Raw genomic sequence first — 16,342 nt, 5'->3', positions numbered from 1 at the left:
CACACACACACACACACACACACACACACACACACACACACACACACACACACACACACAGACCCCCCCCTCACACACACTCAGGGCAGAGAGACTGACTGACAACGCATTTAGACATGTATAATAGATAGGATTTGTCTAAGCCTGCTGTGCTCCTAATATAATTCATGAGGTTTAAATGTACAGAGAAGACAAGATGGCCAGAGACACTCAGAGCTTGGCTTTTAACACACTAGTTAGTGAGGAAGCTGCAAGACATGATACCGACTGATGGAGGGAACATCTTAACTTAGCAGACTGGTTGGCTGGTAATTGGCATGGGAGAATGACGAGGCTTAAAGCGATAGTTCACTTTTAAATACAGTTTGTGTATGTCCACCTCTCTAAAAACAAGTCTCTCACCGTTGCCGCCTGCTATAGACCACCCTCTGCCCCCAGCTGTGCTCTGGACACCATATGTGAACTGATTGCCCCCCATCTATCTTCAGAGTTCGTGCTGCTAGGCGACCTAAACTGGAACATGCTTAACACCCCAGCCATCCTACAATCTAAACTTGATGCCCTCAATCTCACACAAATAATCAATGAACCTACCAGGTACCTCCCCAAAACCTTAAACACGGGCACCCTCATAGATATCATCCTAACCAACTTCCCCTCTAAATACACCTCTGCTGTCTTCAACCAAGATCTCAGCGATCACTGCCTCATTGCCTGCATCCGTAATGGGTCAGCGGTCAAACGACCTCCACTCATCACTGTAAAACGCTCCCTGAAACACTTCTGCGAGCAGGCCTTTCTAATCGACCTGGCCGGGGTATCCTGGAAGGATATTGATCTCATCCCGTCAGTAGAGGATGCCTGGATATTTTTTAAAAATGCCTTCCTAACCATCTTAAATAAACATGCCCCATTTAAGAAATTTAGAACCAGGAACAGATATAGCCCTTGGTTCTCCCCAGACCTGACTGCCCTTAACCAACACAAAAACATCCTATGGCGTTCTGCATTAGCATCGAACAGCCCCCGTGATATGCAGCTGTTCAGGGAAGCTAGAAATCATTATACACAGGCAGTTAGAAAAGCCAAGGCTAGCTTTTTCAAGCAGAAATTTGCTTCCTGCAACACTAACTCAAAAAAGTTCTGGGACACTGTAAAGTCCATGGAGAATAAGAACACCTCCTCCCAGCTGCCCACTGCACTGAAGATAGGAAACACTGTCACCACTGATAAATCCACCATAATTGAGAATTTCAATAAGCATTTTTCTACGGCTGGCCATGCTTTCCACCTGGCTACTCCTACCCCGGACAACAGCACTGCACCCCCAACAGCAACTCGCCCAAGCCTTCCCCATTTCTCCTTCTCCCAAATCCATTCAGCTGATGTTCTGAAAGAGCTGCAAAATCTGGACCCCTACAAATCAGCCGGGCTAGACAATCTGGACCCTTTCTTTCTAAAATTATCTGCCGAAATTGTTGCCACCCCTATTACTAGCCTGTTCAACCTCTCTTTCGTGTCGTCTGAGATTCCCAAAGATTGGAAAGCAGCTGCGGTCATCCCCCTCTTCAAAGGGGGGGACACTCTTGACCCAAACTGCTACAGACCTATATCTATCCTACCGTGCCTTTCTAAGGTCTTCGAAAGCCAAGTCAACAAACAGATTACCGACCATTTCGAATCTCACCATACCTTCTCTGCTATGCAATCCGGTTTCAGAGCTGGTCATGGGTGCACCTCAGCCACGCTCAAGGTCCTAAACGATATCTTAACCGCCATCGATAAGAAACATTACTGTGCAGCCGTATTCATTGATCTGGCCAAGGCTTTCGACTCTGTCAATCACCATATCCTCATCGGCAGACTCGACAGCCTTGGTTTCTCAAATGATTGCCTCGCCTGGTTCACCAACTACTTCTCTGATAGAGTTCAGTGTGTCAAATCGGAGGGTCTGCTGTCCGGACCTCTGGCAGTCTCTATGGGGGTGCCACAGGGTTCAATTCTTGGACCGACTCTCTTCTCTGTATACATCAATGAGGTCGCTCTTGCTGCTGGTGAGTCCCTGATCCACCTCTACGCAGACGACACCATTCTGTATACTTCCGGCCCTTCTTTGGACACTGTGTTAACAACCCTCCAGGCAAGCTTCAATGCCATACAACTCTCCTTCCGTGGCCTCCAATTGCTCTTAAATACAAGTAAAACTAAATGCATGCTCTTCAACCGATCGCTACCTGCACCTACCCGCCTGTCCAACATCACTACTCTGGACGGCTCTGACTTAGAATACGTGGACAACTACAAATACTTAGGTGTCTGGTTAGACTGTAAACTCTCCTTCCAGACCCATATCAAACATCTCCAATCCAAAGTTAAATCTAGAATTGGCTTCCTATTTCGCAAAAAAGCATCCTTCACTCATGCTGCCAAACATACCCTTGTAAAACTGACCATCCTACCAATCCTCGACTTTGACTACTCAACAAATTGGATGCAGTCTATCACAGTGCAATCCGTTTTATCACCAAAGCCCCATATACTACCCACCATTGCGACCTGTACGCTCTCGATGGCTGGCCCTCGCTTCATACTCGTCGCCAAACCCACTGGCTCCATGTCATCTACAAGACCCTGCTAGGTAAAGTCCCCCCTTATCTCAGCTCGCTGGTCACCATAGCATCTCCCACCTGTAGCACACGCTCCAGCAGGTATATCTCTCTAGTCACCCCCAAAACCAATTCTTTCTTTGGCCGCCTCTCCTTCCAGTTCTCTGCTGCCAATGACTGGAACGAACTACAAAAATCTCTGAAACTGGAAACACTTATCTCCCTCACTAGCTTTAAGCACCAACTGTCAGAGCAGCTCACAGATTACTGCACCTGTACATAGCCCACCTATAATTTAGCCCAAACAACTACCTCTTTCCCAACTGTATTTAATTTTAATTTATTTATTTATTTTGCTCCTTTGCACCCCATTATTTTTTTATTTCTACTTTGCACATTCTTCCATTGCAAAACTACCATTCCAGTATTTTACTTGCTATATTGTACTTACTTTGCCATCATGGCCTTTTTTGCCTTTACCTCCCTTCTCACCTCATTTGCTCACATTGTATATAGACTTGTTTATACTGCATTATTGACTGTATGTTTGTTTTTACTCCATGTGTAACTCTGTGTCGTTTTATCTGTCGAACTGCTTTGCTTTATCTTGGCCAGGTCGCAATTGTAAATGAGAACTTGTTCTCAACTTGCCTACCTGGTTAAATAAAGGTGTTCTCAACTTGCCTACCTGGTTAAATAAAGGTGTTCTCAACTTGCCTACCTGGTTAAATAAAGGTGTTCTCAACTAGCCTACCTGGTTAAATAAAGGTAAAATAAATAAAAAAATAAAAATAAATGTATGATTTACCTAGGTCAACTTTACCTTTTTTTTAGGAAAGAACTGCATCTGTATGATACAATCTGTATGATAGTAAATAACACTTCTTCACAGTTAACACCCCCCCTCAGATCTCTGGCACTCACGGTAGTCATATAGCAGTTATAACAATTCATAACGATGTTATGATGTTATGACTACGCCAGAGAAATGTGTTTCTGTTAGTGTCTTCACCGAAGACATTAGTGACCTTTGCCCTGTTGCAGTGGTGGGGAAAGTATCTATAAGTCATACTGTATTAAAAGGAAAGGCTAAAGAGAAAATGACTCAAGTAAAAGTGAGTCAACAAGTAATTACATATATTAAATTACTTCTACAGTAAAAGTCTAAAAGTATTTCGTTTTAGATGCTTAAGTATTAAAAAAAAGTAAAGTAATGTATAAATCATTTCAACTGTATGTTATTAAGCAAACCATACGGCACAATTTTTATTTACGGATAGCTAGGGGCACACTTCAACACTTAGACATAATTTACACGTTTTTGTGTTTAGTGAGTCCGCCAGATGAGAGGCAGTAGAGATGATCAGGGATGTTCTCTTGATAAGCGTGTGAATTGGACCACTTTCCTGTCCTGCTAAGCCTTTAAAATGTACTTTTGGGAGTCAGGGAAACTGTATGGAGTAAAAAGTACATTGTTTTCTTTAGGAATGTGGTGAGGTAAAAGTAAAAGTTGTCAAAAATATAAGTAGTAAAGTAAAGTACAGATACTGAAAAAAAACGACTTAAGTCGTACTCTAAAGGAGTTTTCTTAAAGTACTTCACACCACTGCCCTGTTGTTTGTGTTAGAGATGTGTGAATACCAAATATCTGAGCCTCGTGTCATCACTAAGAGACAAATTCCTGAAGGGTTCTACTTCCTCCTCTCTGCCACAACAAATTCATTCAGACACTGGCCTCATTACGAAGAAAAAAAAGTCCATCATTGATACATCTAATCACCATTTTATTTCAGCGGGCTATCTCTTTGAAACAACCTCTAAGCCTATTCACAATGATATTGGGCCGGATGCTGATAGGGGAAACTTGATGAATGATAGTTAAAGCTTTTCTTTTCGGGCTATTTGCAAAAATAAGTCCTGGATGCTTTGTTAGCTATAGACAATAAAGAAATCCACAGGGCCCGACTAATTACCTCTAGCCACTTTAAAAATGTAATGGCTGTTGGTGGAAGAAGGTGAGGACCAAGGTGCAGCGTGGTACGTGTTCATCTTTTATTAGTTGAACTGAACACTGAATAGCAAAACAACAAAGAGAACAACCGAAACAGTTCTGTCTGGTGCAGAAACACAAAAACAGAAAGCAACTACCCACAAAACCCAAGTGGGAAAAAGCTACCTAAGTATGGTTCTCAATTAGAGACAACGATAGACAGCTGCCTCTGATTGAGAACCACACCCGGCCAAACACATAGAAATAGAAAACATAGAACACAAAACAAAGAATGCCCACCCCAACTCACGCCCTGACCAAACCAAAATAGAGACATAAAAAGGATCTCTAAGGTCAGGGCGTGACAAATAATAAAAAATTGGATGTAATAAATGTATCACTAGTCACTTTAAACAATGCCACTATATATAATGTTTACATACCCTACATTACTCATCTCATATGTATATACGGTACTCTATACCATCGACTGCATCTTGCCTATGCCGATCGGCCATCACTCATCCATATCTTTATATGTACATATTGTTATTAATTCCTTACACTTGTGTGTATAACGTAGTTGTTGTGAAATTGTTAGATTACTTGTTAGATATTACTGAATGATTGGAACTAGAAGCACAAGCATTTCTCTACACTCACATTAACATCTGCTAACCATGTGCATGTGACCAATAACATCTGCTAACCATGTGCATGTGACCAATAACATCTGCTAACCATGTGCATGTGACCAATAACATTTGATTTGATTTTCTATTTGATTTCATTTTATTTCACTTTTATTTAACCAGGTAGGCAGGTTGAGAACACCTTTATTTAACCAGGTAGGCTAGTTGAGAACACCTTTATTTAACCAGGTAGGCAGGTTGAGAACACCTTTATTTAACCAGGTAGGCAGGTTGAGAACACCTTTATTTAACCAGGTAGGCAGGTTGAGAACACCTTTATTTAACCAGGTAGGCAGGTTGAGAACACCTTTATTTAACCAGGTAGGCAGGTTGAGAACACCTTTATTTAACCAGGTAGGCAGGTTGAGAACACCTTTATTTAACCAGGTAGGCAGGTTGAGAACAAGTTCTCATTTGCAACTGCGACCTGGCCAAGATAAAGCATAGCAGTTCGACACATACAACAAAACATGGAATAAACAAATATACACTCAATAATACAGTAGAATAATACAATAATACAGATTTGATTAGATCCCGGTCTTGTTAAGTGTGCAGTGTCGTCATTGGCTCAGTAACTCAGAGTGTTTATTTAACATTGTCATCAGGAACTATTCAAAAACTATGGAAATCTGCTGTTGTGCTGCCTCTCCATAGGGGCGGGATCGTAGTGATCTTATTCATTATCGCCCATTTGAAGGCTTCCTTGTCTAGCTAAGATCCTTGGTAAAATGTACAACTTTGCTATTTTTTTTCTGAGAAATGTAATGTGAACCAATCAGGGTTTAGACCTGGGCCTGGGCACTATTACTAAGCCAATCAGGGTTTAGGGATGGGCACTAGTACTAAACCAATCAGGGTTTAGGCCTGGGCATTATTACTAAGCCAATCAGGGTTTAGGGATGGGCACTACTACTAAACCAATCAGGCTTTAGACCTAGGCCTGGGCACTATTACTAAACCAATCAGGGTTTAGGGCTGGGCACTATTACTAAACCAATCAGGGTTTAGGCCTGGGCACTACTACTAAACCAATCAGGGTTTAGGTCTGGACCTGGGCACTATTACTAAACCAATCAGGGTTTAGGCATGGGCCTGGGCACTATTACTAAACCAATCAGGGTTTAGATCTGGGCCTGTGCACTATTACTAAACCAATGAGGGTTTAGGGCTGGGCACTATTACTAAACCAATCAGGGTTTAGGCCTGGGCCTGGGCACCACTACTAAACCAATCAGGGTTTAGACCTGGGCCTGGGCACTATTACTAAACCAATCGGGGTTTAGGCCTGGGCCTGGGCACTATTACTAAACCAATCAGGGTTTAGGCCTGGGCACTAATACTAAACCAATCAGGGTTTAGACCTAGGCCTGGGCAGTACTACTAAACAAATCAGGGTTTAGACCTGGGCCTGGTCACTACTACTAAACCAATCAGGGTTTAGACCTGGGCCTGGGCACTACTACTAAACCAATCAGGGTTTAGAACTGGGCCCTATTACAACACCAACCACTTTAGTAGTTAATGATCTTATCAATGCTTTCCACACTCAAATGAAATGTTCGTTCTGAAGCTTGTGATACTGTTGCTATTTTATTGAATAAGTCGTCCTCGATAGGTCTAAGCTCTGAAAATCTGTTCATGATACCATGATTATCTTAGTGACAGATCCCAGGTCATCGTGATTGATGGAATTTCTTGAAATACATAAAGGTGTACCACAGGGGGTCGATTTTGGGAACCTGTTCTCTTCATTATTTATATAAACACCATTGGTAAATCTGTTAAACATGTTTTAACTTCATCTATATCCAGATGATAGTATTATGTATTCTATTGCTCTGACTGTTGATATGGCTGTGTCAAAACTACAGTCAGATTTTATAGCTATGCGAGAAACCCTTGCTGATATAAAACTTGTGCTTAATACAGGCAAAACAAGAGAAAGTCTCGTGAGACTGTTTCAGATGAACTGCATGTTCACACATTAGATGGTTCTTTAATCGAATGTGTTCCCACATATAAATACTTAGGCATTTGGATTGATATGGATTTGACATTCAAAAAACATATAGATGAGCTGGTTAAAAAAGCTAAGATTTAAAGTTGGCTTTTTCTACAGAAAGAAATCGTGCCTTTCAGTGAATTTCATAAAAATAAAAATAGTGAAACAATTTTTAACTTATTATTTTTTGATAAAACTAGACCAAATATTTTCACTTCACCAAATAATTGATTGAAACACTGCTTTGCCTCAACAGCACTCTGTAGGTTAGCACCATGGTGTACCTCTGGGTATATTGGCAAAACCTAGGAGGCTCATGGTTCTTACCCCCTTCCATAGACTTACACAGTAATTATGACAACTTCCGGGGGATGTCCTCCAACCTGTCAAAGATCTTCAAGCATGAACTGGCATGTTGTCCACCCAATCAAAGGATCAGAGAATTAATCTAGTACTGAAAGCATTAGCTACAGATAGCTAGCACTGCAGTGCATAAAATGTGGTGAAGAGTTGACCCAAAGAGAGAGAGAAAGACAATAGTTAAATGGTTTTGAACAAATTCATTTCTTTCCAAATTAAGGAGAAGCACGAGAGAGAGAGCTAGATATATTTTTTAGTATATTTTTGTTCGCTTTCACTTACTTAGCTAGCATTGAATACAGTTAGCTAGTTTAGCCTACTCAAACACCCGGCTCAAATAGAGAGGGATGCTATATTAGCTAGCTGGCTATGGCTATCCAACACTGTAACTCTTCCAAGTTAAGGAAAGCTTTTGGTTTTTATAAATGTATTGCCACCCGTGGCCCGCCTCTGTAACTTCTAAACTGCTTGCTGCTGACTGTACACTGTACTGCATGATTGTAGCGGGATTACTAACGCATTCGTTCTAGTTCCTATGTTGACTATGACGTGACAACGTCACAGTTTTGGGCTCCCGAGTGGCGAAGCGGTCTAAGGCACTGCATCACAGTGCTAGTGGCGTTACTACAGACCCTGCTTCGATCCCAATGTCAAGAGTGTGCACAGCTGCCATCAAGGCAAAGGGTTGCTACTTTGAAGAATCTCAAATATAAGATATATAATATTTGATTAACACTTCTTTGGTTACTACATGATTCCGTATGTGTTATTTCATAATTTTGATGTCTTTAATATTATTCTACAATGTAAAAAAAATAATTAAAAAAATAAAGAAAAACCCTTGAATGAGAGATGTAGATGCAGACAAGAGTGCAAGGCAGTGTTGAATTGATCACTTTCTGTCGCCTTGACTACTTAAAATTCTTTCGACCTGCGCACCTACGTTGTAAACACTCTTTCATGGGCTAGGTTGTAGCAACATCATGATGGGGTACAGGGACAATTCTAGTATCATGTACTAGCCTAAACCTATGGATGTTACATTGATCTGGGTGAATGGAATATGAATGACAGTCATCCAATATGCTGTAAAAGAAATAAGGCCATGAAAGAAATAATCATCCTCCCTCATCTTAAACGGCACTGGCCGCCACTGCTGTTGAAGTACGGAGTTGCTTTATCCGTTGACAGGTCTGGTTAACTCTTGAGGTTCCCAGGGTCTCCACCTAGCTAGGTAAATCAGTTGACAGGATTGGTTAACTCTTGAGGTTCCCAGGGTCTCCACCTCGCTAGGTAAATCTGCTTTTAGTTTTATTGCCCCGTATTGCTGGAACAAAATTCAAAATACATTTCATCTTGATGTTCTGTTGACAGTCGGGCAGTTTAGAGTATTGATTGGGGACTTACTGTGTACATACACTGATAATCACCAATGTAGGATTTGTAGTGCTGTCAGCCTGTCACACAAAGTGAATCGACTCGAATTGAATGGTACTTCCATGATCCCCAAGGGGGGGAATTGAATTGTCACAGGTTTTATATTGAAATCACAGCCGTTGCAAACTTGCAGAGTGTTGTGCTACTTTGCGTGACAGATTCTCGCTTCTAGTCAAATGCAGGGAGCTGTAGAGTTTGTAATGTTTACGTTAGTTAGTGTTAGTTTGTGTCTGCTGTCTGTTTCAGTGTTTGTGTGTGTATGTGTGTTTATGTAAGTGTACAGTGCCTTGCGAAAGTATTCGGCCCCCTTGAACTTTGCGACCTTTTGCCACATTTCAGGCTTCAAACATAAAGATATAAAACTGTATTTTTTTGTAAAGAATCAACAACAAGTGGGACACAATCATGAAGTGGAACAACATTTATTGGATATTTCAAACTTTTTTAACAAATCAAAAACTGAAAAATTGGGCGTGCAAAATGATTCAGCCCCCTTTAAGTTAATACTTTGTAGCGCCACCTTTTGCTGCGATTACAGCTGTAAGTCGCTTGGGGTATGTCTCTATCAGTTTTGCACATCGATAGACTGAAAATTTTTCCCATTCCTCCTTGCAAAACAGCTCGAGCTCAGTGAGGTTGGATGGAGAGCATTTGTGAACAGCAGTTTTCAGTTCTTTCCACAGATTCTCGATTGGATTCAGGTCTGGACTTTGACTTGGCCATTCTAACACCTGAATATGTTATTTTTGAACCATTCCATTGTAGATTTTGCTTTATGTTTTGGATCATTGTCTTGTTGGAAGACAAATCTCCGTCCCAGTCTCAGGTCTTTTGCAGACTCCATCAGGTTTTCTTCCAGAATGGTCCTGTATTTGGCTCCATCCATCTTCCCATCAATTTTAACCATCTTCCCTGTCCCTGCTGAAGAAAAGCAGGCCCAAACCATGATGCTGCCACCACCATGTTTGACAGTGGGGATGGTGTGTTCAGGGTGATGCGCTGTGTTGCTTTTACGCCAAACATAACGTTTTGCATTGTTGCCAAAAAGTTCAATTTTGGTTTCATTTGACTAGAGCACCTTCTTCCACATGTTTGGTGTGTCTCCCAGGTGGCTTGTGGCAAACTTTAAACGACACTTTTTATGGATATCTTTAAGAAATGGCTTTCTTCTTGCCACTCTTCCATAAAGGCCAGATTTGTCCAATATACGACTGATTGTTGTCCTATGAACAGAGTCTCCCACCTCAGCTGTAGATTAGCTGAAGTTTAGAGGGACGGCCAGGTCTTGGTAGATTTGCAGTGGTCTGATACTCCTTCCATTTCAATATTATCGCTTGCACAGTGCTCCTTGGGATGTTTAAAGCTTGGGAAATCTTTTTGTATCCAAATCCGGCTTTAAACTTCTTCACAACAGTATCTCGGACCTGCCTGGTGTGTTCCTTGTTCTTCATGATGCTCTCTGCGCTTTTAACGGACCTCTGAGACTATCACAGTGCAGGTGCATTTATACGGAGACTTGATTACACACAGGTGGATTGTATTTATCATCATTAGTCATTTAGGTCAACATTGGATCATTCAGAGATCCTCACTGAACTTCTGGAGAGAGTTTGCTGCACTGAAAGTAAAGGGGCTGAATAATTTTGCACGCCCAATTTTTCAGTTTTTGAATTGTTAAAAAAGTTTGAAATATCCAATAAATGTCGTTCCACTTCATGATTGTGTCCCACTTGTTGTTGATTCTTCACAAAAAAATACAGTTTTATATCTTTGTTTGAAGCCTGAAATGTGGCAAAAGGTCGCAAAGTTCAAGGGGGCCGAATACTTTCGCAAGGCACTGTATCTAACTTGTGTCTCTGTCTCTCTCTAGGTCAGTGCTGTCCGGAGGCTGTCGGAAGCGTAGCGACAGCAATCCCCCCTGTGACTCCCCATTGGTCAGCAGTGACCCCAAGGAGGACCACACCTACAGCACTAACCAATCGGATGACGGCAGCGACTACACCAGCGACTCCAGTCTCCGCCCCATTGCCCGTGACGTCGCCAACGATTCAGACTTTGACTACGAGGACGACGAAGACGACAAGAGCAAGATCCAGCTGGAGATCAAAAAGGAGGAGCCGCGCGATTGGCCTATAGACACGTTAGACTCTACCCCTTCCAGCCAGCAGCACAACAAGAAGCGGCATCACTTCCTGAAAGCCAAGCAGCGGATGGGCGTGGCTAGCGACACCCTCCCGCTAAAAAAACGGCGCGCAGAAAAGCCGCCAGAGAGTGATGACGAGGAGATGAAGGAGGCGGCGGGTTCGCTGCTCCACTTGGCTGGCGTCCGGGCCTGCTTGAACAATATCACCAACAGAACCGCCAAGGGCCAGAAAGAACAGAAAGAACCCACAAAAAACTGACCACAGAAAGACAGAGAGAGAGAGAGCACAGAAAGACAGAGAGAGAGAGAGAGAGAGAGAGAGGGAGAGCGAGAGACAGAGGGAGAGACAGACAGAGAGAGAGAGAGAGAGACAGAGAGAGAGACAGAGAGAGAGAGACAGAGAGAGAGACAGAGAGAGAGACAGAGAGAGAGACAGAGAGAGACAGAGAGAGAGAGACAGAGAGAGAGAGAGAGAGAGACAGAGAGAGAGAGACAGAGAGAGAGAGACAGAGAGAGAGAGACAGAGAGAGAGAGACAGAGAGAGAGAGAGACAGAGAGAGAGAGACAGAGAGAGAGAGACAGAGAGAGACAGAGAGAGAGAGACAGAGAGAGAGAAAGAAATATAAAACATCACTTTTAATATAGAAATGTACACTTTCTTTTTTCCAGGACATCAGGTGAATTCTGAAAGATTTGTGGCAATATCACAAACAATCACTTTGTTTTCCTATCTTTAAAGTTAATGTTTTTGAAGGTTGCAAAAAATATGTTTTTAATTTTTTTGTTTGTTTTTTATTTGTTTAAAGGATATTAAAGCCATAGACAAAACTTTTTCTGATATTCAGCTAAGTTAGCAGGTTTCTGTTGGCTGAAAATAACACGAATGAGAAACAAAAATGACCTTTTTGGAAAACTGCCCCATCCATGGATCGGCTTGGTTGTATGAATAGAGTAGGGGATCAAATTGTTACTCTTTTCAAAATGTACCCAGTCCCAAACTATTACCCTTTACAGGCTCATCAGACGCAGCTAACACTACATAATACATTTCAGCAGGATCATACACTTGTTATTTCGGTGGAATTTCCTGGTATAAAGTTCTTATGGGGTGCTTATCACGGACTATTTTGTTTTTACAGTGATATAGATCATTAAAATGTAATAACGTAAGTATTCAGGGTCAGATCTTAACTTGAGATAGATTGATGTCTAAGGCCTCCATATTCCTGTTAGGATGTGACCATATACCTCAATATGTCACAATAAATAAGCACAAATACACATGCTATCCTGGCTAAAGCAATGTTATATTAGTCAACTAGTTCACTGAAGTAATACAGGTATATGCTGAAGTAATACAGGTATATGCTGAAGTAATACAGGTATAAGCTGAAGAAATACAGGTATATGCTGAAGTAATACAGGTATAAGCTGAAGTAATACAGGTATACGCTGAAGTAATACAGGTATAAGCTGAAGAAATACAGGTATAAGCTGAAGTAATACAGGTATAAGCTGAAGTAACACAGGTATATGCTGAAGTAATACAGGTATAAGCTGAAGTAATACAGGTATATGCTGAAGTAATACAGGTATAAGCTGAAGTAATACAGGTATAAGCTGAAGTAATACAGGTATAAGCTGAAGTAATACAGGTATAAGCTGAAGTAACACAGGTATATGCTGAAGTAATACAGGTATAAGCTGAAGTAATACAGGTATATGCTGAAGTAATACAGGTATAAGCTGAAGTAATACAGGTATAAGCTGAAGTAATACAGGTATAAGCTGAAGTAATACAGGTATAAGCTGAAGTAATACAGGTATATGCTGAAGTAATACAGGTATATGCTGAAGTAATACAGGTATAAGCTGAAGTAATACAGGTATAAGCTGAAGTAATACAGGTATATGCTGAAGTAATACAGGTATAAGCTGAAGTAATACAGGTATATGCTGAAGTAATACAGGTATAAGCTGAAGTAATACAGGTATATGCTGAAGTAATACAGGTATAAGCTGAAGTAATACAGGTATAAGCTGAAGTAATACAGGTATAAGCTGAAGTAATACAGGTATAAGCTGAAGTAATACAGGTATATGCTGAAGTAATACAGGTATAAGCTGAAGTAATACAGGTATAAGCTGAAGTAATACAGGTATAAGCTGAAGAAATACAGGTATAAGCTGAAGTAATACAGGTATATGCTGAAGTAATACATGTATATCCCCTTTGTTCGGCATCAGACTTTCGAAAACAATGGTGCTAATATGTCGGCTATTTAAAAATATATATTTAAAACCTAGTTTGCCAAACTCTGTCTTGTCTGTGTGCGAAGCAGCTTCCCCAGATATTTCTTTGACATTAAATGATGTGATGCTGTTAGCTTAGTGACCATTAGCCTATCTAAGCTCGTAGAAAATATACTCATCAGTTATCCTAGCCTAACTAAGCCCATAGAAAAGACACTCGGTAGCCAGTTTTTGTATGTCCTTCCTTTGTCGTGTCAGTATTGAAACAGTGCCATATAGGTATTGATCAGCCCACTGATGATGGTAGCACTTCCTTAGATAGCTGTCCTTCTGACTGCTATTCACAGTTAGCCACTGGCACTAGCTAGCATGCCAAGGCAGAGGGGACAGTGTTGTTTTCCCCTTAAAGGTTGACTGTAAGACTGTAGTGAGGTGAAGTTCGCTGGTACAAGTGGGATGAAGGAAGGTTTTTTTTTTTTTCCTGATGTGGTCTTCTCTAAACATAAGCTAATTGTGTTTCGTAAAAGTCATCAGCTAATAGTCTGGCTCGCGCTTATCAGAGAGGAAAATAACTGAAAACATGTTGAGAGAACCTCAAAATTGCCTGTGTCCTTTTATGAAAGCAATCGACAAGAATAACTGGAGTTTTACTCCAGTGATATAGTGATATTCTCCCCGTGGCACAAACACCTGAACAACTTGACGTGTTGGATGGGAAATGATGCTGTGAAACCTGGCACATGTGATTTCCTGTGAGAAGAACAGTCATATGACTGTGGAGCTGTTTATTTTAGTGTTTGTTTGTGTTTACTAACCTCATAACGTAATAAAGCAATTTCATCCAGTCAGGATAACACTGTATAAAAAGTATAAAAAGTTAAAGTTTTAGATTTTTTTTCTAAGTTTAAGCAATGTAGCCAGCATGATTTTTTTTCTTCAAAATCGTGTTGTATGGGTTCTGTAAAGAAAAAGATAAAAACATGTTTATATTCAGACAAAGATCATGTTTGGTAAATAATGTATTTAGCATGAAGCATGAATTATTTTCATATAAGTATCCTAGCGAACTAAAAGGTTCTGCCTGGAAGTTCTGCGCCCATAGGTGTGGAAATCTTCTCTGTTGTTTTGTCTTGACTTTTTGATTTGCTGGTTCCTTTCTTGTCATCCTCACTCAACCTTGTTTTAACTTGGGCTTTGATACAGTCAGACAAACTTATTCAGGGACAAAAAGCTGGTCTGTTGGGCAAATCTCTGTCTGCGATATGATGGTACCTCTCTCTCCTCCCGTTGGTAGATGGCAACTTCCTTCATCCATCCATAGAGGATAAAACTACCATGTCCCAATGTTTGTTTGTGGTCACTAGATGGCCATGTTAGAAAGGGACACAACTGACAAAATGGTCAGATCTTCTTGGCATGAAGATGAGTTATTTCTGCGTTAAAAGGACCAAACGTCCTCTGTCTTCTCCAGCATGGCCGTATAGTGACCCCTGTGTCTGATGGGTTCTCCCTGACAGGTGAATGTTGAAGCCCGTGTGATTAAAGGTGAGGTTGGGTGGTAGTGAGTGTCGGCTGTCTGTTCTCTCACCCTTCCTTCTCTGTGTCTGATGGGTTCTCCCTGACAGGTGAATGTTGAAGCCCGTGTGATTAAAGGTGAGGTTGGGTGGTAGTGAGTGTCGGCTGTCCTTCTCTGTGTCTGATGGGTTCTCCCTGACAGGTGAATGTTGAAGCCCGTGTGATTAAAGGTGAGGTTGGGTGGTAGTGAGTGTCGGCTGTCCTTCTCTGTGTCTGATGGGTTCTCCCTGACATGTTCTTCCATCACTTCTTTATTTTCTAAGGTTTTAGACGTCGTTGATATTTCAATGTCTTCCTTTTATTTTTTATTTTATGAAACAGGAATTTACCAAAGTGTTTTGGGTTGTTATTTTATGTATCCGGCTGTGTTGTTGTCCTTTCTACTCTTGTAGCTCTTCAGGTCCTTGTTGTCAGTATTAAGCAGGCTACTATAGACTCGTTGGACAGGTAATAACTCGAAGGAAACTCACAAAATAAGACGGCTATATAAATACAAACTACATAGTGCGTATTTTTACATTATCTCACCAGATTGCACTAAGATATTAAATGAAAGATTCATTTCAGTGCCAAAGGCTTTAATAATTCCTTATCTACCTGAAATAGATGACAAACATATGTGAACACCTCAAACGTTGCCAGTCGTACAGTCCCAGTCCCAGTCCTTGTTCTTGGAACCTACCACACTACTCGCTGTGCATTGGCTCCTTGGAATGGATTCCATTTCCAGAACATGCTCATTTTTTTGTGTGGCCTTTTTAGTTGAATATAACACCCATAATACACTCCATTTGACCAGAGCTAACTAACCCAATGAGGCTCTGGTCGAATTAGTGCACTATATGGACAATAGGGTATCAGTTGAGACATCCCTTATTTTCCCTTCATTAAGTTGAGGTGATGTGTAAATGTGTCTTCCACTGATAATATATTACGAAAGATACGCTATCGTTTGTGGGATACTGCCTGTCTAAAGTCTAACACTCACTAGATAACTCTTCCTCCAATCACAATCCTTCAGGTGCCACAACATATGAAGTGTTCTGGAAAAAAAACATTTAATATGAATTATTATCAATGAACTGTCAATACTAGCCAGGCAAATAGTGATGTATCTATTGATGAGTTTAAAAAAAGTGTTTATTTGTTTTATATCTATTTTTCTTCCATGTTTATTGTTTGGAGGGGTTTTATGAGGAGAAGAATGCTCAATGGATTGCCGGGTACTTATTTGCGGTACATTTTCCACCTGGTCGTCATGGAAACTGCATGGTACTTTAT

The 16,342-nt window shown here is 41.0% G+C and overlaps 1 protein-coding gene across 1 annotated transcript in view; it reads left to right on the top strand.

The window, feature by feature from the left end:
• The window catches only part of LOC109885477 (forkhead box protein N3-like), a 122,285-nt gene extending 110,691 nt beyond the window's left edge, over positions 1 to 11,594 (top strand). Inside the window, exon 6 of the mRNA XM_031787767.1 lies at positions 10,961 to 11,594. Within this exon, the coding sequence (XP_031643627.1) occupies positions 10,961 to 11,492 (532 nt within the window). The 3' untranslated portion in view covers positions 11,493 to 11,594. The remainder of the gene's footprint in view (positions 1 to 10,960) is intronic.
• The last annotated feature ends 4,748 nt before the right edge of the window (positions 11,595 to 16,342 follow it).

Source organism: Oncorhynchus kisutch, linkage group LG14, assembly GCF_002021735.2.
Source record: "Oncorhynchus kisutch isolate 150728-3 linkage group LG14, Okis_V2, whole genome shotgun sequence".
Classification (NCBI taxonomy): Eukaryota; Metazoa; Chordata; class Actinopteri; order Salmoniformes; family Salmonidae; genus Oncorhynchus; species Oncorhynchus kisutch.
Note: the sequence above shows the minus strand (reverse complement) of the source record. Positions and strands in the feature narration are given on the sequence as shown.